Raw genomic sequence first — 21,848 nt, forward strand, 5'->3', positions numbered from 1 at the left:
AACTATTCTGACTTCTGATCCCTCAGGGCCAAATGTGCCACCACGGAGGGGCCGCTTTTGAGGGCTGGGGCCAATTTGAGAGGGACCATCAGACGGAATGCGGTTAGAGAAAAGTTCCCATTGCGACCTGTAGAGTCAGATCCATGGACTGCAAGCGTCCTTGCATCCCGGCTGTCTGACTAGCGAGATAACATGGGAGCAGAAGGTGGGGTCGTCACCCAAGCGCCCGCTGGAGCCCAGGGCCTCACCTGTAAAGAGGCGAACAGAGATGGAGTCGTCACTCGCACCCACTGGACACAGTGTCCGTAGAGGCTAAAGGCCTTAAGTAGGAGTTGTGGTGTCTAGCACTACGACCTTAGACTTGAGTAGAAAAGCCTCAGACGAATGTAGATGAGAGTAAACCACAACTCAGTAGACAAGTAGAGTCGCCGTGAGTTTCCCATTCCGTGTCTTACCTCGAAATTTGGAAGGCCGATGTGTGGATGGAGATCGCAGAGCGTTCGGTGGCTTGGAAAGAGTTCCGGAGGTGTGCTTTGCGACTGGCAGAAATCCAGGACCCCAGAGCACTGGGGGACACTGGATTACCAATATGAGGCTATCCGAGTCACGGCACCAATGTTTTATATTAATGTCAGCCGTCGCAAAACACACCGGACACCGGAGTAAGGGAAAGGGTTTATTGGGGAACACCCTATAGACCAGAGTGAAGGGGTGGCGAAAGAAAAAGAGAGAAAGAGAATATAAGAGAGAAACAGAGAGGAGAGGAGCTAGCAAGGAGAGAAGATAGAGCAGAGCAGAGGAGAGAGGAGAGCAGAGCCAAGAGCTTTACTTTAATTTTTTTAGTTTTTAATGGTGTATTTTATCAAACAAAACCCACTTTTTAAAAAATATTTATTTAGGAAGTCAGAGACAGAGAGGACACACACACATACACACAGAGAGAGAGAGTGAGAGCGAGAGCGAGATCTTGCATCCACTGGGTCACTCCTCAGATGGTTGCAACTGCCAAGGCTGGTTCATGCTGAAGCCAGGAGTCAGGAGCTTCGTGAGTCTCTCACATGGGTGGCAAGGGCTGAAATACTTAGACCATCTTGCTCTGCTTTCCCCAGGCCATTAACAGGGATCTGGAAAAGAAGTGGAGCTCGAACTCGTGCCCACACAGGATGCTGGTGTCACATGTAGATTTACTGCTATGCCACAGTGCAGGCCTCACAAAGCTCCGTGTTAATGTGCTTAAATTTATCAAACTTTTCCTCTATGGTTGATGCGCTTTTGTCTTGATTAAGGAGTTTCCCCCACTTGTTGAATTCTTTACTTAGTGGAGGGTTAAACTTAGGATTATAAAATGAATTGAAAGCATGTCATTGTAAAAATTAAAAGAAAAATAAGAAAGGAAGAATTGAGGGAGGGTGGAAGTGAGGAGTGAGGGAGGGTAGGGTGGGAAGTATCATTGTGCTCTTAAAACTGTATCTATGAAATGTATGAAATTTGTCCCCCTTATATAAAGAAAAAAGAATTGAAAAAGAGTTTCCTCCCAAAACTGGTATCATGAAGATATTCTTCCATGCTCTGTAAACGTTAATTCATGAAGAATTAATTTTACGAATGTTGTGACTATGAAACACCATCATCTTATTCTCTATGTAGGTGTGTGCCTCCTAGCATCATTTTTGTCAACTCTTCTTCTCCCAGACGTTCACTTACATCCTCAGTGCCATCTCTGTAAATTCAGTATTGTTGCTTTTTCTACTCCCTCTCATACCATTTGTCTAAAAATAAGTTAAGTTGTAATATGAAATAAATCATATCTTCCTGCCTTTTTTTAAAGGAATGTTTGGGATATTCTTGACCATTTTAACTTCCATATTCCATTTATAATCACTTAGTTGGGTTAGACATATGTATACACAGGCTCTTGTGGGGTTTTGGTATGGACAGTACTATATCCTTAGATTCAATCTGGGGAAGTCAAGAATTGTTACAACTTAAAATCTTTGGGGCCAGCTCTGTGACATAGGTCAAGCTGCTGCCTGCAGTGCCAACATCCCAAATGGGCGCTGGTTCGTGTCCCTGCTGCTCCACTTCCAATCCAGCTCTCGGCTATCACCTGGGAAAGGAGCAGAAGATGGCCCAAGTCCTTGGGTCCCTGCACCCAAGTGGGAGACTCAGAGGAAGCACCTGGCTCCTGGCTTCAGCTTGGCGCAGGTCTGGCCATTGCAGCCAATTGAGGAGTGAACCAGAGGATGGAAGACCTCTCTCTCTCTCTCTCTCTCTCTCTCTGTATGTAACTCTGACTTTGAAATAAATAAATAAATCTTTAAAATAAAATCTTTCAGTTCATGAAATTTATTTTTTACTCTTTCTCATTTATTTCTCTTTTTCTACATCTTTTTTTAAAGATTTTTATTTATTTATTTGGCAGATAGAGTTACAGACAGTGAGAGAGAGAGAGAGAGAGAGAGAGACCGACAGACAGAGAGAAAGGTCTTCCTTCTGTTGGTTCACTCCCCAAATGGCTGCAACCATTTTTTTGGATCAGCTACCCTGATCCAAAGCCAGGAGCCAGGTGCCTCCTCTTGGTCTCCCATGTGGATGCAGGGACCCAAGCACCTGGGCCATCCTCCACTGCCTTCCCAGGCCACAGCATAGAGCTAGACTGGAAGAGTAGCAACCAGGACTAGAACCCGGTGCCCATATGGGATGCTGACGCCGCAGGTGGAGGATTGACCTAGTGCACCACTGTGCTAGCCCCTTTCTACATCTTATAATAAAATGTTATAGTTTTCTCCATAGAAATCTTGAACACATTTTGTTAGATTTATTTGTACATTTTTTATATTTTAAATGTTACTTTTAAATATATTTTTTCTTTTTCATTTTGCAACTATTTGTTCATGATACAAATAAATGAAAATGAATTTTTAAATGTATTGTTTAAATCAAGCATACTTAATAAATTCTTTTTTTATTTTTTGACAGGCAGATTTAGACAGAGAGAGAGAGACAGGGAGAAAGGTCTTCCTTCTTTTGGTTCACTCCCCAAATGGCTGCAACGGCCAGTGCTCTGTGGCCTGCGCGCTGCAGCCATTTTGGTGCGCCGATCTGAAGCCAGGAGCCAGGTGCTTCCTGCCGGTCTCCCATGCGGGTGCAGAGCCCAAGCACTTGGGCCATCCTCCACTTCCTTCCCGGGCCACAGCAGAGAGCTGGACTGGAAGAGGAGCAACTGGGACAGATCCGGCGCTCCAACCAGGACTAGAACCTGGAATGCCGGCGCCACAGGCAGAGGATTAGCCAAGTGAGCTGCAGCGCCAGCCATAATTCTATTATCTTAATTTTTTGTTATTTATTTATTTAAGAGGTAGAGTTACAGACAGTGAGAGGGAAAGACAGGGAAAGGTCTTCCTTCTGTTGGTTCATTCCCCCAGATGGCTGCAATGGCCAGAGCTGCACTGATCCAAAGCCAGGAGTCAGGTCTCCCATGTAGGTGCAGGGGCCCAAGCACTTGGTCCATCTTTCACTGCTTTCTCAGGCCATAGCAGAGAGCTGGATTGGAAGAGGAGCAGCTGGGACTTGAATCGGTGCCCATATGGGATGCTGGCGCCACAGGTGGAGGATTAACCTACTGCACCACAGCACTGGCCCCTCTCTTAATTCTTTCAACATTTATAATCATATCCCTGCAAATGATGACAATTTCGATTTTTTCCTTTTCAAATATTATATCTATAATTTAATTCGTTTGCTTTGACTAGGCCCTACAGCACAATATTGGGAAGAAATGATGATTGGGGACATTTTTGTGCTGTGGTTGACCTCAAGGGAAAAGATTTCAATGATCCCCAGCTGCAACAAAGTTAGAATTGGGATATTTATTATCACCTCTCTTTTATGGATGAAGAAACTGGGGCTTAAAGTATTTAAGAAAATTTCTTAAAATGGTCTTGCTATAGCCAGCATGGAAGTTGCATTTGAAATGCAGGTCTGTTTGACTCCAGAGCCTGCAATTTTAATCCCTTGAGTACCTAAGAATAGTTCCAAATAAATAATAAGTGAGACATAGGGTTGAGTTAGACATGATGTGAGCCAACTCACAACCAGAAAAACCTCTCCGTAGACAATCATTATATCACATGTTTTTGAAGAGCTGCTGGTGAAGTAATATTGGTCACCTAATGACAGAAACATGCATTAATTCTGTGCTATTTCTTATATCCCTGGGTATGGGAACTATTGTGTTCAACAGTACTTATCAAGTGTCTTTTGTATACCAAGACTATGCCATCCACTGGGAGGACAAGCAAAACAAAACACAAAATAAATACCCTTACAGAGCTTGGGTGAGGGATTTGTGGGAAAATAATAGGAGAGGGCACATAAATACATGTTCAGTGATTAGAAGTGCTATGTTTTCTGTTTGTTTTACAAGAGGCAAATTAAGGAGGTTAGTGAGAAACTGGGCAGAGGTGGGACACAGGGATGGGTGTGTTATTTTACATGAGCAGTCATGGAATGTTTTCTGACAAATTTACATTTAAGCAGAAAACTATGGTGGGGAAGGAATGAACTAATTGGTATCTGTTGAAGTGTTTTCTAGGCAAAAAGTACACCAAATGCAATGGCCCGGCTGTTGTACAGTGCTGAGATGATTAAAGACCAAGAGCAGGAAGGTAGACTGTGTAGAGTGGAGAGAATGAGAAGGAGAGATGAGGTACAATAGGTTGGCAGGGATCCAATCACCTAGAGCCATGGTAAATACTCTTGGTTCTGCTCTGAGAGAGAACGCTGCTAGATGGGGTTGATAGAAGGGGTGATATAATTTGACTTATGTTTTAAAGGCTTCTTGGTAAAAGACAGTAATTAGGGAACATTGGCATAGCAGAATAGCCAGCCAAAAGGCAATGCATGTGTTCAGGTAATAGGTGATGGTGGCTTGCCCTGGAAACATAGGAGGGCGATGGAAGTTGGTTGCTGCAAGCATTTCAATAGTCACATGTTCTATGGATTTTAGAAATATGTCTCATGTATATAACAGCAATAAAAATTTATGCTGTCTTCATAAAATACTTTAAGGTAGTCAACTTTTATTATTTTGGGTTTGTGTCTTCCTTAGGAGGGATATTCTTACCTTTATTTATAATAATATTCATATTTCTATGAATATATTGGATTACAAGATAGTTCTTTTATTTATGATAAAAAGGATGTAATTTATTTCTAAGTTAATGTTAATTGCCCTATGCCATTTGGCAGATTCTTTTTCTCTGATACGTATCGTTATTTTCATAACATCAAGATTCATATATATATAGAATATTTCTATAGGCTTTATATTGTTCTATTGATTTTTTATTTATTACTTTGTCAGTATAATAGAGTCTGCCTTTTTGGCATGCTTTGGTGTTCTGAATAGTGCTATTCTTCTTGGCACTATTTTCCATGTAATCTTCTGAATTTGATTTTTAAATTTTATTTAAAATGCTACATTTTGATTTTGATTAAAGTTTCCTTAAATTTGAAGATCAATTTTGTGAAAGGTTCTTTAAAGCATTGAATTACTCTATTTATGAACATGGTATATCTTTCCATTCAGGTAATTTTATGCATGTAATTATAGATCACACTAGATTATAATAATAGAGATAAGGCAAAGGTATTAATCTACTTCAAACTATTATTTTCTGCTCAGTAAAATTGAGATAAGGGGACTCCTTTATTCTGCTTGCCTCATTGCTCTGGGCCTGAAGTGCTCCCCACTCTCATCTCTTTCTACCTCTGAATATTTCACTTCTGTCTTTTGTGCTCACCTGGCCCTGTCAAGGATCCACGTGGTTGATGGATCCATCATATTATGGGGCCACAGTTGACATATTTAATTGAGATGCATTGTATTTGAACACTGAAGTCTAGATAATTTTATAGATTTCTCCCCATTTTTTTCTCATTCCACCTCTGCTTTACAAATATAGTTAAAAAAAAAACCAAACTCAACCAAATCTCTTTTGTATGTATGTATGACATTGTTTTTTGTTTCTTAGGATGTGAGCAAATATAGAAATTTTATTTCTATTTTAAATTTTTCCCTCAGTCCTGCATGCTCAAATATTTGAATGAATATATTTCATAGAGAAATGCGTTTTTGAGAATGTAAAGCTACATAGATGATTGAACAATGAATTCAACTTGAGACCATTTCAGAATAGCATTGCCAGAAGATGCAATACTAATAAAACAGAAGAAAAATATTAAAGATCATCCAATAGACCGTGTTTGTTCTCATCAGTAAAGTAATATTACAGTAGAAGAAGATTGAGTTGTGTTGATTAATAGGAACATCAGGTTACTGAAACTCGGTCCTTGTCATGGATATCAAATCAAAATAATGAGTGCAAAGCTTGAGGGTAAAGGGGTGAGAATCTTCAATCTGTTGATAGATGAAGGGGTGGTTGACTTCTATATCAAGAGCTACCATCCTCCTGAATATGGGTGTTTGGGGATTTGTAAGGAGGCTATCAAGAAGAGGGAGCTGGTCTGGGTGAAATTGTGAAGCAGCCCCCACCCTCTGGTATCAGGCACCATGCTCATACATCCTTTCTCCATTTTTACATGGTGGTCTTTGAGGTCCTCTGGTGGTGAGACTAGATGTAGCCTGACCAGGTTGTATTGCTCTGGATGTCTGCAAAAGAAACTGAGATAATGAACAGTGCAAAAGAGTGGAGTTGGCAGTCCAGCCCCAAAGCATCTACAAGACACTCCGCATGGGCTACCTGCACAACCTCACCTGGTCATTTAGATGGCCATTTAGCCTTCAGTCAGCAAGGGGGCTGCATGTAGGTGGTTGATACTTCTTATCCCAGACCTGGAATCACATAAAACCCCTGAAGACAACATTGACCACAAAAGTATTATCTAGTGGTGAAGTAAGTGACTTTATGACTCTGGTGATTAGAATGGCTGTACCATTCCCTCAATTTAGTGAATTGAGCCCAGAGAGGTGGCCAGGAGACTGGGGCCTGGTGATATCTAAGGTCTGCATACTGGCCACTGTTAGGGGAGTTGGTTTCAATCAAACACTCTAGAGGAAAGGGCTGGCACTGTGGCATAGTAAGTAAAGCCACCACCTTAAGTGCTGGCATCCCATATGGGCTCCGGTTTGAGTCCCAGCTGCTCCAATTCCAATCCAGCTCTCAGCTACAACCTGGGAAAGCAGTAGAGGATGGCCCAAGTTCTTGTGCCCCTGCACCTGCATGGGAAACCCAGAGGACTGGTGCAGTTCTGGCCACTGTGGCCATCTGGGGAGTGAACCAGCAGATGGAAGACCTTTCTCTCTCTTTCTCTCTCTGCTTATGCCTCTATGTAACTTTGACTTTCAAATAAAAAAAAAAAAAACTTAAAAAAACCACTCCATAGGAGATAGGTACATTAATTTGGCAGAAAAAAGTAAAATGAATAGAGAAACATGAGGGATATCAAAGTGAAATTACTCCTCTCAAAGACTCATATGAGTACAAGTTAAAAATCAAGGGAATTTCAACAAATTCACAGGAAAATGGAACTAAAAGATAAGTTTATTTCAGTGTAAGTTTTTTTAAAAAATTCACACAGATATCATAATAAACATTTATCATCAAGTTTTCTTTTATAAGATTTATTTATTGAAAGTCAGAGTTACACAGAGAGAGAAGGAGAGACTGACATAAAGAGATCTTCCATTCACTGGTTCACTCTCCAATTGGCCGTAACGGCTGGAGCTGTGCCGATCCAAAGCCGGGAGCCAGGAGCTTCCTCTGGGTCTCCCATGTGGGTGCAGGGGTCCAAGCACTTGGGCCATCTTCTGTTGCTTTCCCAGAGAGGTGTATCGGAAGTGTAGCAGCCAGGACTTGAACTGGCGCCCACATGGGATGCTGACACTGCAAGCGGTGGCTTTACCTGTATGCCACAGCACTGGCCCCAACCATCAGGTTTTAAAAAGCTACTTATTTATTTGGAAGGCAGAGTAACAGAGAGAGAGGGAAAGACAGAGAGAGGGACAGATCTGCCATCTGCTGGCTTATTCCCCAAATACCTGCAAATGGCTACAACAGCAAAGGCTGGGGCAGGCTGAAGCCAGGGGCCTGGAACTCCATTTGGGTCTCCCACATGGGTGCAGGGGCTCCAGCACTTGGGCCATCTTGTGCTGTTTTCCCAGGTTCATTATCAAGAAGCTGGTTTGGAAGTGGAGCAATGTGCCATGAACTAGTGCTCATTGGGATGGGCAGTAGCTTAACCCAGTACTGTGCCACAATGCCAACCCTTTCCGTCAACTTTGGAAGGCTCTTTGTAATAGCTTTATGATTAGATATTCTCTCCAATTTTCTCTTAGTTTGATTTCTCCCTTATATGATTCCTTTATTTGTGAACTTTTTGAAGTCACTTACTTGGTGTTCTCCCAAATTTGCAATCTTATTTTGAAGTACTTATACCTTTGTTGCATACGTGGCTGCTGTTGAGAACACACACACACACACACACATATATATATATATATATATATATAACTCTTACTTTCTCCTTATTTGAATTGGCTCATCTCCCTGTATCTTTCTTTTTTTTTTTTTAATTTTTTTTTTTTTTTGACAGGCAGAGTGGACAGTGAGAGAGAGAGACAGAGAGAAAGGTCTTCCTTTGCCGTTGGTTCACCCTCCAATGGCCGCCGCGGCCGGCGCGCTGCGGCCGGCGCACCGCGCTGATCCGATGGCAGGAGCCAGGAGCCAGGTGCTTTTCCTGGTCTCCCATGGGGTGCAGGGCACAAGCACCTGGGCCATCCTCCACTGCACTCCCTGGCCACAGCAGAGGGCTGGCCTGGAAGAGGGGCCACCGGGACAGAATCCGGCGCCCCGACCGGGACTAGAACCCGGTGTGCCGGCGCCGCTAGGCGGAGGATTAGCCTAGTGAGCCGCGGCGCCGGCCTCCCTGTATCTTTCAAATCCCCACACTTGGGCAGGTATTTGGCACAATGCTTGAGATTCCCTGATTGAGTTCTGGGCTCCTTGGTAAACCAAGGCCTTGCCCAGCTGTGGTTGTTGTGGGCACTGGAGAACAAACCAGTGGTAAAGATTGCTCACTGTCTGTCTGTCTCTTTCTCTTTCTGACTCAAATAAAAACTAAAATTAACAAATCCCCACACAGAGAATTTGATCATCTGGCCTATCTCCAGGGTTGCTGGACAGCTTATGAATGTCCTTCGTGTTTGGTTGTGGCAGCACAGCTTGCCATACAAACCCTAGAACCTCTGCCTTCTGCTGCAATGGCTGTAAGTCTGAAGGTAGTTATGAGCAGTGCAAGCCTTGTCCAATCCAACCAGCTACCATCTTGGTTAATGTTGATCGCCTGATTTGTAGCAGTAGAAATAGGAGCTATTCTCTCAAAAACTATACTATCCTAATATTAGTAATGTACTTATTGTAAAGATGAGTTATCTAGATGTTTTTCTTAATTGACTAGTTTAAAATATGTCATGATTTCAAGTCTTCTTAACTTGTGGAGTTGTTAAAATCACTAAGCAGAGAAAACCTACAAAATTATTTTGACCTGTGAGAACCAGGTGCTATACTAAATAGCCTTTGGAAAGTCATAAAGAGTATGCAAACTGTCTGAATGACTATATGATTATCTCTTTTCTTTGTGACAAATGCCTTCCACTGAAAACTGGGACTGTTATTTTCTACTGAAAGCTTTCCCAGTGTTTCATCTTTGGGAATGTAATTGTTCTTCCTTAGGCCATCATTCAGATTTTTCTCATCTCAGAAAATTCCCCTTCATATCCTGGCATGGAATCTGGCACATGGATTCCTCTCCTGTCTTCAGAAGCCAGCTTTTATGTTCTAAATAGAAAATAAGCAACCCATTCTAGAAAGCACAAGGGAAGACCAAAAATAAGACAGTGGGGGAGGAAAAGGAGAAAATACAGTATTTTAGGAGATAATCTGCACACAATGTTCTTGACAGCCAAATTCTGGGCCTACAGGAGCAGGCCTGTCCTGTCAGAAACAGACAATAGGCTGTGTACGTAGGAGGAAGAAGAGGGAGTTGCACATTCATTTGACATACTCTTGGAAAAGAGTGAACTTCTAACCATTAGTTTAAAAATGTTGTTTTGTCTCATTTGCTAATGTCACTAAGAAGGGTCTTGTTTAATAAAATACACACACACACATACACACACAAGAAAGATCTTGAAAATCTGTGGAAAACACGTATCATGAAAAACAATACATGGATATCAGATTTTTTGCATCAGAATCAAATCTTGAATTCCATTTTCCCATAATTACACATACACACACACACATGCAATCCCTTTCTTGGATCTAACTATTAGATAAATGACCAAGTTTGGAGACTGTTTACGAATGTAACATCTTGAGACATTCTGAATTCTTCTAACAGATTTAAGGGATAGTAAACATTTACCTCAAATTCCTACTAACTCCATGCATGACCTAATGACACTTTAAAGCAGGGCCACTCCTTTTAGCAAAGCCAAAGTTCCTTTCTGTTTATAAATTAGGATATGGCACAGAAAGAATAAATTCTGCTTTATGGACAAGGTCCTCTTTGCTAGCTGTAACTCAGTCCCTTTTTCTGTTGAGTTGAAACTGGTATTGAGTCAAAAACAGCTAACAGATACCCTAGTCTTGCTAGGCAAAGTATGGTTCAGGGACTAGCAGTTCTGGCATACCCCCGGAGTTTGTTAAAAATTTAGAATCTTTGCACCATCCCAGATGGTGTAAAGCAGGAGCTGCATGTTAACAAGATCCCTAGGTGATTTTAAGTTTGAGAACTGCCGTAGAAGCACATGGGCCTGCACAGGGCAGAACTGAGATTATCATCTTTTCTCCATCATCGATTTGCATTTTGAAAAGATCACATCTTGCTTTTCAAGAATTTAACTTTACTTTTTCTTGTCTGTGAAGCAAAAATAGTTTTTACCTTGCTTGACAAAGAGCTTGTGAGGTTGAGTTAAGCCAGACCATAAAGTACCTTCCGTGATAATGGAAATCAAAGTCCTCATATTTTATGTAGGAAGACTTAGGCATTTGAGTGGAAGGATAAAAATTGAATTGGAAACGCTTGACTATCAGACAGAATTCATTTATTTAGCTTCAGAAGGTAAGGGAGGCAGAAATAATGAACTTGGCTTCTATTTCCAGTGGGAGAGAGATGAGTGATCTTTTGTGCCATCTTATTTATTTTTTGCTCTTTGTGATCAGATAAGGTATGGCAAAATAATCTGGTGCTTTCTAATATGAACTTATAATTCACAAAAATGTTTACATAAAAAATTAAAAGGGTACGTACAAATATTGCTTTACTGAAAAACCTGTTGGAGGTGCAGGTGTAGCCAGAAAGTGTTAACATGCCAGGGCTGGTCTTAGTACAGCAATGTGGACTCTCACCTCTGCTTTGAGGTCAGGGGCAAGCTGTGTTTTATTGAGTGCATGGACCCTTTGGGTCCTTTCTTGTCCTACGATCCTATTTATCACCTGCTTCCTTTATTATTGGGTGTTCACTTTATGGTCCCATGAAGTCCTACGCACCAGCTAATAGCAATAGTAAAAACAATATAAAGTTCCATACTCTAAGTTGTGGACTTGGTTGGCTCACACATACATCCCTTGAGTACTTGGAAGTATGCTGTACATTTCTCAGATTATGATACCAAAAAGGCCAATAAAAGTATTTTCTCGACTCCTAAATCACCATTTATTGTTTTGCTGTCCTTATGTTTCTGGGTGATTCTGGAATCAGGTCATTAGAGGTCACATGTGCAATCTTTGTTGCAGGTCTCCCTTGAGGACAGTCAGGTGCTGGGAGACAAGAACCCAGTGGTAATTTGCCTCTCATGTTTTCCTCATTTCCCAAAGTGCTTTAATCCTATCTGGACGTGTGTGCTCCCTTTACATTATCTCATTTCCAGATGAATTCAAATAGAAAGTGCTTTTTTTTGAAATTATATGTGAATTTTATATGAACTTTCAGTAACCCCCCAACAGATTCATTTTACCTGTATATTAACTTTAAGCCAAATAATTTATTGGAGGATCAAGATGAAACACAGCTAGATTCTCTGACATTTAAGTTAGGAAAAACAATGGGGAAGAGGGAGGAAGATAGCCTTTGGCATTTTTAACATAAAATAATGTATTTTCATATAAATATAGTAAATAATAATAAAATTATCCAAACGAGTTATCTTTATTTTCCATTTGAGGAAAAAGCTCTATTCCAAGATTTTAAAGTTATTTTTATCTTTACTGATTACTAAATCCATTGAAACAGTTATGTAGTCTTTTTTTTTTTTTTTTTTTTTGACAGGCAGAGTGGACAGTGAGAGAGAGAGACAGAGAGAAAGGTCTTCCTTTGCTGTTGGTTCATCCTCCAATGGCCGCCGCGGCCGGCGCACCGCGCTGATCCGATGGCAGGAGCCAGGTACTTCTCCTGGTCTCCCATGGGGTGCAGGGCCCAAGGACTTGGGCCATCCTCCACTGCACTCCCTGGCCACAGCAGAGAGCTGGCCTGGAAGAGGGGCAACCGGGACAGAATTCAGTGCCCTGACCGGGACTAGAACCCGGTGTGCCGGCGCTGCAAGGCGGAGGATTAGCCTAGTGAGCCGCGGCGCCGGCCAGTTATGTAGTCTTAATATAATAATTTTGGCCCTTACCATAATTAGAAGCTAGATGTATTAGCTAAAATTGTTTTTTTTTTTTTTTTCAATCACATTCTTTGGCAGAACTGAGGTGTTTGGTGGAAACAAACTGTTCTATTTATTACACACTTGTTCGGTTTGCTTAGGTTTGTCAAATATATCTTGTTTACTTTAAAAATACTGTAATATTGAAAGCTATGAGATACACACATACATATGAAATGCATTTAGGCTTTTTTGAAGTAGCATCCTACCTGGTTGCTGATGGAAAAAAGAAAATGTAACATTACATGTCCTTGTGTGTCTGAAACAGAGTCCTTATTTCTAATGTCTAGTCTAAAAGTCTGATGCCTTTTTATTTAATTTTTTAAGACCATCAAATATTTCCAGTTTAACCCCAGAACTGTTGCCATGCTTAGTATTTCTGCTGTGTGAACAGGAGCTATCCCTGCCATCTCATAAACGTCTAACTCTTTTTTTTTTTTTAACATATTTACTGAGATATATTTCATATGGCATAAAATTCAGATAAAATGTGCAGTTCAGTGGATTCTAGAATAATCAGAGTTGTGCCATGATCATCAGAATTTAATTTGCAAATGTCAACATGACCACAAAGAGAATCCTGTCTACCAGTACATGAGCCATCATCCCTCATTCCTGCTCAACCCTGCCCAGCCCCAGGCAAACCTTATGCAACTTGCTGTCTGGGGATTTGCCTATTTTGGACATTTCATACAAAGGGACTCATACAATATGTGCTCTTTTGTGTCTGCTCTCTTTCACTTAGCTTAATATTTTCATGGTTCATCCACGCTTGTAGCACTGTGGGCAAATTACTACTGTATTTCTTTTAGTTACGGGACAATATTCCGTTGTATGCCACATTTTGCTTACACATTCATCAGTTGAACCATTTAAGCTCTTTCTACCTTTTGTTTGTTACAAACAGTGTTCTATGAGCATCCAGATACAACTGAATAGATGTAGGCTTTCAGTTCTCTTTGTTGTATATCTAGGAGTGGAATACGGGAATTCTATGTTTAGCATTTTGAGGAATGGCTGAAGTGTTTTCTAACATGGCGGCTCTGTTTTATGTTCCCGCCAGCAAAGTGTAAGAGTTTCCGTTTCTCCACATGCTTTCCCACATTTATTACTGTCTGCCTCTTTCATTTTAGCCATCCTGGTGGGTGTGAAGTGGTTTCTCACTGTGTTTTTGGTTTCATTTCCCAAACTAATGATGTTGAGCATCTTTTCATGTCTGTATTGACAAAAGCCCATTTTTGATTCTGCACACAATCTGAGCCAAAAAGTTTAATTGTCTTCACATATAGTTTTGAATATTTTCTCCCTTTTTTGACACTGTTTTGGCAGAGAACAAAGAGTTTGTGCTGAGCAGTCCTCTGCATCAGTTACAACGTCAGTCCAACATCCCGGCTCTCTGTTGGAAGGAAAACTAATTCTTCCCTAAAGATTTCTAATCTTAGAGGAGTAAACTAGGAAGTAAGTGAAGCGTGTTTGAATCTAATCATTCTGGATTATCACGACACTCTTTTCTCTCCCCTTTGGAGAGGTTGTTATTTTTATTTTCTCTTAAAGCCACACTTTTTAGTTAATTAAATAATCTGAGAGGCAGAGCTAGGCACAGAGAGATCACATATGGTGGCTCAATCCCCAAATTCCCACAATAACTGGAGCTGGGCCAAGGTGAAGCTGGAGACAAGAACTCAATCTAAGTATCCCAAGTGGTTGCCTGGGACACACATAATTGAGCCATCACCTGCTGCTTGCAGGTTGTACGTGAGCAAGAAGCTGGAATTTAAAGTGGAGCTGAGGATGAACCCAGGAATTCTGATGTGGGATGTGCGTGTCCCTGTTGGTATCTTAATGGTTTGACCCAACCTATTCTTTTCATAGAGCCTTCTCTCTGGGAAGGAAATGAAGTGTATAAACACCAAGAAGGACTTGGTGGCTAAATCTCATGGTGTGTCATTCCCAAGATTATGTTGAGAATGAAGGACTGAAAAGGCGAACTTCTTAGTGATACACTAAAGCCACATCAAGAGATGGAGATTTTCTTTAAGTGATCTCTTCATCAGTTGAGGCCTTTCAGTTGTATATGATCATGCAGCTTGACAACGGTCACATAATGGCTCCAATGGTACCATTAATATCAATGGCTCAGAACAGATTGGTTTATTTCTCATGATTCTTGGAGGCTTCCAGCTCACATCATCTCAACAATCTCTTCAAGAAAAAAGGGAGGGATAATTTTTGGCTTAGCAGTCACATACTAGTTAAGATGCTCACACCCCATATCAGAATGCGTGGGTTTGAGTCCTGATTCTGCTCCTAATTCCAGCTTTCTGCTAATGTACACCCTGTGGGGCAGCAGTGATAGCTCAAGTAATTGGGTTCCTGCTGTCCACATTGTGGGGGGTTTTGTATGTGTTTCTGATTCTCATCTTTGAGCTCAGCCCAATACCAGCCATTGACATTTAGGGAGTGAATTGGTGGATGGCTGTTCTCTGTCTCTGTCTCCCTGCCTCTCAAATAAATAGATTTTTAAAAAGAAAGAAAAAAAACGATGCTTCTCTGATACTCCAAAGTCCCAAAGCTGGGTTTTCCTGGCCCCAGCTGACTTGATCTAAATCACATGCTCATCCCTGAATCCATGACTGCAGCCAGCACGATGAGCTTGCCAATGGCTTGCTTTGGGACATGTGGTCCCCCGTGGGTCGTGGGCTGAGGTTGCCTTATTAGAATCACTTGGGTTGTTGATGGCAAGACATGGTGAAGAAGGGCAGGAGCCTCATTGTGTCAGGATGATCATGACCACTATCTCCTGAAAACCACAGATCACCAGCAGGATTCTTCTCTCAAAGGGCAGAACTGGAAGAGTATAGTAAGGAGCCATCCAAGGAAATGATTCTCAGACCTTTGTGGATATAATAGTTGACTAGGACTTCCCTATCCTGCCATTGTATTTTAGAAACAGACAATTTATCTAGTTTCACAGGTTAAAGAGGGAAGAATTATTCCTACAGTGAACCATCCTCTTGCTTCACCAATAGTTCACTTAGATGGTATTGGGATGACATTTTTCTCTTAAAGTTGATATTGGGCAAACACTTCTGGGGATATTGAAATGTGTAGGATGTATTTTGTGTGTGGGAAGGGCATGAATTTTGGGAGACAAGAGTGCAGACTGTTAAGGTTTGAATTGTGTCCTTAAAAAATTCATGTGTTGAAATCCCAAACTCCAGATTCTGAGAAGGTTACTCACTGGGAAATGGGGTTGTTGCAAGCGTGATTATTTAAGATGAGTTCCATAGAGTGAGGCCCTCATCCAGTAACGCTGGTGTTCTTATTAAAAAAAAAAAAAAGAAAGTTCACCACAGAGACATACACACAGGGAAAACATGCATATTGAGAGTTCACAAACCAAGAAACCACCAGAAGGTAAGAGAGAGTCCTGGAGCAAATCATTCTGTAGAGCTTTCAAAGGGAGGGAGGCCCTGCAGGAACAAAGCCACAAAGTAAGTGGTCCAGACAACAAAAATATATCAGCTCCAGTCCTGAGACTGAAATTAAGATGTCAGCCGGGACGTGACTTAGGATAACAGTATCTGATATTCTTGTTTTCTTGTTGCCTTGTTTTTCAACAGAAGAAACAAAAGCATCCGAAGATGATGAAATGGAAAAACTCTACAAATCACTTGAGCAAGCTAGTTTGTCTCCTCTTGGGGACCGACGACCTTCAACCAAAAAGGAGTTGAGGAAGTCCTTTGTTAAGCGGTGCAAAAACCCATCCATAAATGAGAAACTCCACAAAATTCGAACCTTGAATAGCACATTAAAGGTAAAGCCATTAAAGATCGTGGTGAACTCTGCAGAGATGGTGTGAAGCGTGGGTGGTTCTCCTGTGACAGCCATGATAACCACTGTGTGTTTCTGTGGGTAGAAGAAGGGCAGGAAAATAAACAGAGTCTTCATGTGATAAGATGATCCTGGGTATTCTAAAAGCATCAGAAGGGTCACACAGCAGCACCTAATACCATATTCCACAGTGTGCCCTGGTTTTTATGTGTACTCCACTATAAAGTTCAAAGTTTAAGCTCCTAGACAATAAGGACCATGTATAATTTGTTTTTGTATTTCTCATACCTAATGCAGTAACTGGTGTTGATGAGACACAGGATCATCAATTGATGAGAATAAGCACTGATATCTGTAAGGTCTTAAGTTTCCATCTGATTCTCTCAAGTGTGCCATTCTTCTGTAGTGCACCCAAAGGAAAATGTCTGGATTTCACATACAGCAAAGACTTAGAAACTCCCAGCTCTAGGCTCTGCTGCCAAGGAACACCATGAGAGCTGGGCAGTGGGAAGTATACAATTTGTGGTAAGAGACCCACAGATGTTTTCACTGTGGAAATAAGGGACAGTGTACAGGATGTACTGAAGCTATTTTCAGGGCCTCTTGTGACTAACATGGTTCCTTGTAACAAAAGCATGCTGCTTTTGCATTTAGATTATAACGCAGACAGGGAGAGACCAGGATACTTTGTAAAGTAGTCCTGAATTAGCAGAAGAGTTATCAGGTTCTTTTAGCCTTAATAGATCCTGCAATTTAATTCTGCTTTGCACATGTTCTTTTACATGAAGAATTTGAGTCCCTTTCCAGGAAGAATTGTCAACAATGAAAAGGACAAGGCTACAAACAGGGGGTGGAGTGGCTCTTATTCAGACATGCCAGTTAGTCAGCAGAAGAGCTAAGCACCCTAAAATGTTGCAAAAATGAGGCTAGAAGGGAAAAGGGAGAACATGGTTCAACATAGAAAGAAAATTTAAATGCAGTGAAATTCTGCAATATTTAATGATGAATGATGTCACTAAGGACTCATCCCACAAGATGTACAGAGTTGATAAGTCTGCTTGTGCTGGGTCATCCAATGTAACATGCCAGGGGATATTAGGATTTTACTCTCATATTTATCTCTGAAAGCTGATGTGAGTGGATACATTTCACTGAACAGATATTTCCTGAACCTTACTAAGGAGCAAACACTATTCTATGGGCACCAGGATTGTGAAGTGGACTTCATTGGGCAATGTAGTATAGTAGTTATTTAGTGTTAGGTAACAAATTACTTCTGAACCTAACAATTTCAAGCAGTTAGTATTTATCATTCCAGAGTTTCTGTGCATCAGGAATCTGGGCATGCCTTTGCCCAGGTCTCTCACAAAGTTGTGATAAGCTGTCCCCTGGGGCTGCATTCATCCCTCCCTGGGGACCCTGGCTTTCAAGTTCTCGCATGTGTTGTTGGCAGGATTCAGTTCCTTGGTCTTGTTGGGTTGAGGGTCTCAAATTGCTCACCAGCTATTGTCTGGAGGCTACCCCAGTTCCTTGTTATGCCGGCTTCTTCACAGGACCGCTCACCATTTGGGAGCTGGCTTCCCTCTGGGTGAGCCAGACAGGGAGAGCTGTAAGCAAGCTGGGTTATAACACAATCATAGTGGTGACATCATGTTTCTTTTGCAATCTTCTATTCAGTGAAAGCAAGTTACTGGTCAGTTTATACTCAGGGAGGCGATGACAAACGGAAGCAAGGAATGTTGAGGGTCATCTCAGGGGCCAGCTTCTACACCCAGCTGAAGAACTGCTCTGTGGACATTTGTGGAAGGCAGTCCTTTCCAAGGACCCTGGAGGCCTCACAAATGTGTAGTGTAGGGGGCTGATGACATGGAACCCACGCCATGTGGTCCTACTAACCTCAGGAAGTGGCATCATAGGATGTGAGAGTTAGCTTTGCTGGAAAACAAAACAAAACAAAACAAAACAAAACAAAACAAAGCCCATCAGCCTCTTCAGTAGCAGAAGATGATTTGACTCTTGCATGTTGATTCCTGTCAAAAGATGATGATTTGCTTCTTACTGGTTTTCAAATTCAAAGCACTCAGGATAGCAGTTAGTTCCATTGAGGAACAAGATATGCTAGGAATGGGAGGGGCACACATGGAGCCCCTGAATTGCTGGCTAAGGGTCCTTTGTGGCCTCAGTGATGCCCCCATAGGTGTGTTTATTTTGTGTAGAAAGTGCAAACTGGCCAGCGCCATGGCTCAATAGGCTAATCCTCCGCCTGTGGTGCCGGCACCCAAGGTTCTAGTCCCCATTGGGGCGCCGGATTCTGTCCCAGTTGCTCCTCTTCCAGTCCAACTCTCTGCTGTGGCCCGGAAAGGCAGTGGAGGATGGCCTAAGTCGTTGGGCCCTGCACCCACATGGGAGACCAGGAGAAGCACCTGGCTCCTGGCTTTGGATCAGCGCGGTGCACCAGCCGCAGCGTGCCAGCCACAGTGGCCATAGGGGGGTGAACCAACGGAAACGGAAGACCTTTCTCTCTGTCTCTCTCTCTCACTGTCCACTCTGCCTGTCAAAAAAAAAAAAAAAAAAAAAAGTGCAAACCTTCCTATTTGTGCACTTTTGTCTCTGTTACCTTGCACCAAGCATGTTTACTTTTTAAAACAAGAAAACTTCAATCTGGAGTGTAGACATTCAAGGACAGCAGAGTTCCATACGTACATAAGGAAACTGTTTTAAGAAAAAGGTTTATGTTAGTGATAGGAAGATTTCCTAAATAAACAAAAATCCCCAGACTGTGACTGTAGTCTAATGAATGTTCTTTGGGGAACTTCAAGAACATTGACAAAGTATCCCGTCAGACACTGTATATCGATCTTCCGAAATTTCTGAAGGTTTGGCATTTATTGACGTTTGGCTAAGCCTGTCTGGATTTCAAAATGAGTGATTAGGGGAATGATTAGCAGGTCTGAATGAGACTCTCCCTGTGTTACTCTGGTCTACGTCAGAGAAGAGGAAGCCTCCCTTCCCTGTATCACGTTTCTAATTCTTAGGTATCGAGTCAAGCAATGTTGTGAATATTTGCAGTAAAAATTGCTGCATTATGCCTTTCACAATAATTTTGGAAATCCTGCAAACCTTGCTTACCAGAGTGAGGCAGATGCTGTCAAAGTAGTTCAAAGTAGTTCACAGCCATCCAGGAGAAGCAGGGCCATTGCATACTACTCTGACCCCCAGGGTGCTTGGTTTAGGAAGGAGCTAAGATGGTCTTGTTAACTTCCTTCCTCTGTGTTATCTACAGTTGTTTTTTCTATTAAAGAACTAACATAGATTTCAGCCACATGGTAACAAATTTGAATTGTTTAGTGCCATAAATGAGAAGTGTTGACCTCATGGTCAAAGTTGCAGAAATAATTCCTTCAAAATATTTCATGAGATTTACAAGGGTAGTTAATTCATTTTTGTCTTTTTGTAGGCAATTTCCAAAATTTTTGTTAATCTTTAAAAATCTCACTTAGGGTTTTCAATAAGATACTTGAATCTCCCTCTAAAACAGATGTCTAATTTCTTTTGAACAACAATGAGGTTCCTGAAATTATTTCAAATTAAAAGCACTATAGTGATATCAGAGGATGAAGGCTTATTATTTGTCTGTTGAAAATTTTTTTCTTAGTGTAGACAGAGCTCAGAAAGAAGAAATAGAAATTTCTTGTCCCTAGGTGACTTTCTACAAACAATCCCCCCCATAGTTACTCATTTAACTTTCCTTTCCTCAATTTAATGGGTCTTGGTCTGTTTGCTTGTTATGCCAGTTTGGTTACTTTTTTTTTTTTTTGACAGGCAAAGTGGACAGTGAGAGAGAGAGACAGAGAGAAAGGTCTTCCTTTGCCATTGGTTCACCCTCCAATGGCTGCTGCGGCCGGCGCACTGCGGCTGGCACACCGCACTGATCCGATGGCAGGAGCCAGGTACTTATCCTGGTCTCCCATGGGGTGCAGGGCCCAAGCACTTGGGCCATCCTCCACTGCACTCCCAGGCCACAGCAGAGAGCTGGCCTGGAAGAGGGGCAACCGGGACAGAATCCGGCGCCCCGACCAGGACTAGAACCCAGCGTGCCGGCGCCGCAAGGTGGAGGATTAGCCTAGTGAGCTGCGGCGCCGGTTGGTTACTTTCTAATTCCAATATCTTTAAAAATCATTTCTGGCTGAAATGCTGCTTCACTTTCCCCTTTCTCTCTCTCTCTCTCTCTATGCATCTATATCTTTCTATGCCTATAAAATTTATTATTTTTATGTAAGAAATCTACTCAGACTCTAAATAAGTTTTATGATGCAAATGAGAAAAACCCAAATGGATAATTAGTTCAATCACTCATTAATTATTTAATATATTTTTTCAGCAAGTATTCAATGAAAGTTCACCATGTGTCAGCCATTCTTTTGGGTACTTTGGGATACAGCATATCACACAAAAACACCTACTTTCTTAAGACTAACATTTCATTATGGAAATAAATAAAATTAATTATTACAATTTATATAATATGATAAATGGTGATATATTTCAAAGAGAATAGAAAAGAGGGATAGGGAATGTGGGAGAATTGATTTTTAATTAGAAAAGACATGAAAGGTCTCTTTAAAAGATGGAATTTGTGTAAAGTCTGAAAAAATTTAAAGTGAGTGTTGAGTTTATCAGAGGCAGAATTCTCCAGGCAAAAGGAATAAACATTCAAACGCTTTAGGAGTGTGGCTAGTTTGTTTAATGAGTGAAGAGCAAGACAGTGTGGTTGGAGTGTGACAGGGGATGGGGTGCAGGGGGCCACAGTGGGCCAGGGAGGCAATGAAAAGTCACAGGGTTGGGACTTCTGAACCCTGCAGACACCTTGAGTTCTACCAGCAGTGACTTAGGAAGCCTTTGGAACCTTCTGAACAGACACATGGAGCTGTTTGATATATTTGGAAGGTAGAACTGCCAAGATTTGCTGGTGGATTCAGTGTGAGAGGAGTGAAGGATGACGCCAATATTTTCCCTGAGCAATTGGAAGGATGGAGTTACCGTGTTTGCTTTGCAGAAGACAAGGGTAGGAGCAGGAGCTGGCTGGGTAGAATACAAGGAACCAAGTTTTGGGCACTTTATACTTGAGATGCTTCTTAAGTATCCAAATGGAGCTGCTAGGGGGAACTTTAGACAAGCTTTAGATTCCAGGAGAGAAATAGGGAGGTATTAATTTGGGACTGTCTATACATGACAGAGAGTCGGGGAGACTACATGACCTCACTGAGGTCCTGACTATAGATAG

The 21,848-nt window shown here is 41.6% G+C and overlaps 1 protein-coding gene across 11 annotated transcripts in view; it reads left to right on the top strand.

Annotated features, from left to right (window-relative positions):
- IPCEF1 (interaction protein for cytohesin exchange factors 1) overlaps positions 1-21,848 on the top strand; it is a 242,684-nt gene that overhangs the window by 212,363 nt on the left and 8,473 nt on the right. For all 11 annotated transcript variants that reach the window (XM_008263713.4, XM_051854213.2, XM_051854215.2 and 8 more), the window contains one exon: positions 16,354-16,547. In XM_008263713.4, coding sequence (XP_008261935.1) covers positions 16,354-16,547 — 194 coding nt within the window. The remainder of the gene's footprint in view (positions 1-16,353; positions 16,548-21,848) is intronic.

This window comes from Oryctolagus cuniculus, chromosome 5, assembly GCF_964237555.1.
Source record: "Oryctolagus cuniculus chromosome 5, mOryCun1.1, whole genome shotgun sequence".
In the NCBI taxonomy this organism is placed as follows: domain Eukaryota; kingdom Metazoa; phylum Chordata; class Mammalia; order Lagomorpha; family Leporidae; genus Oryctolagus; species Oryctolagus cuniculus.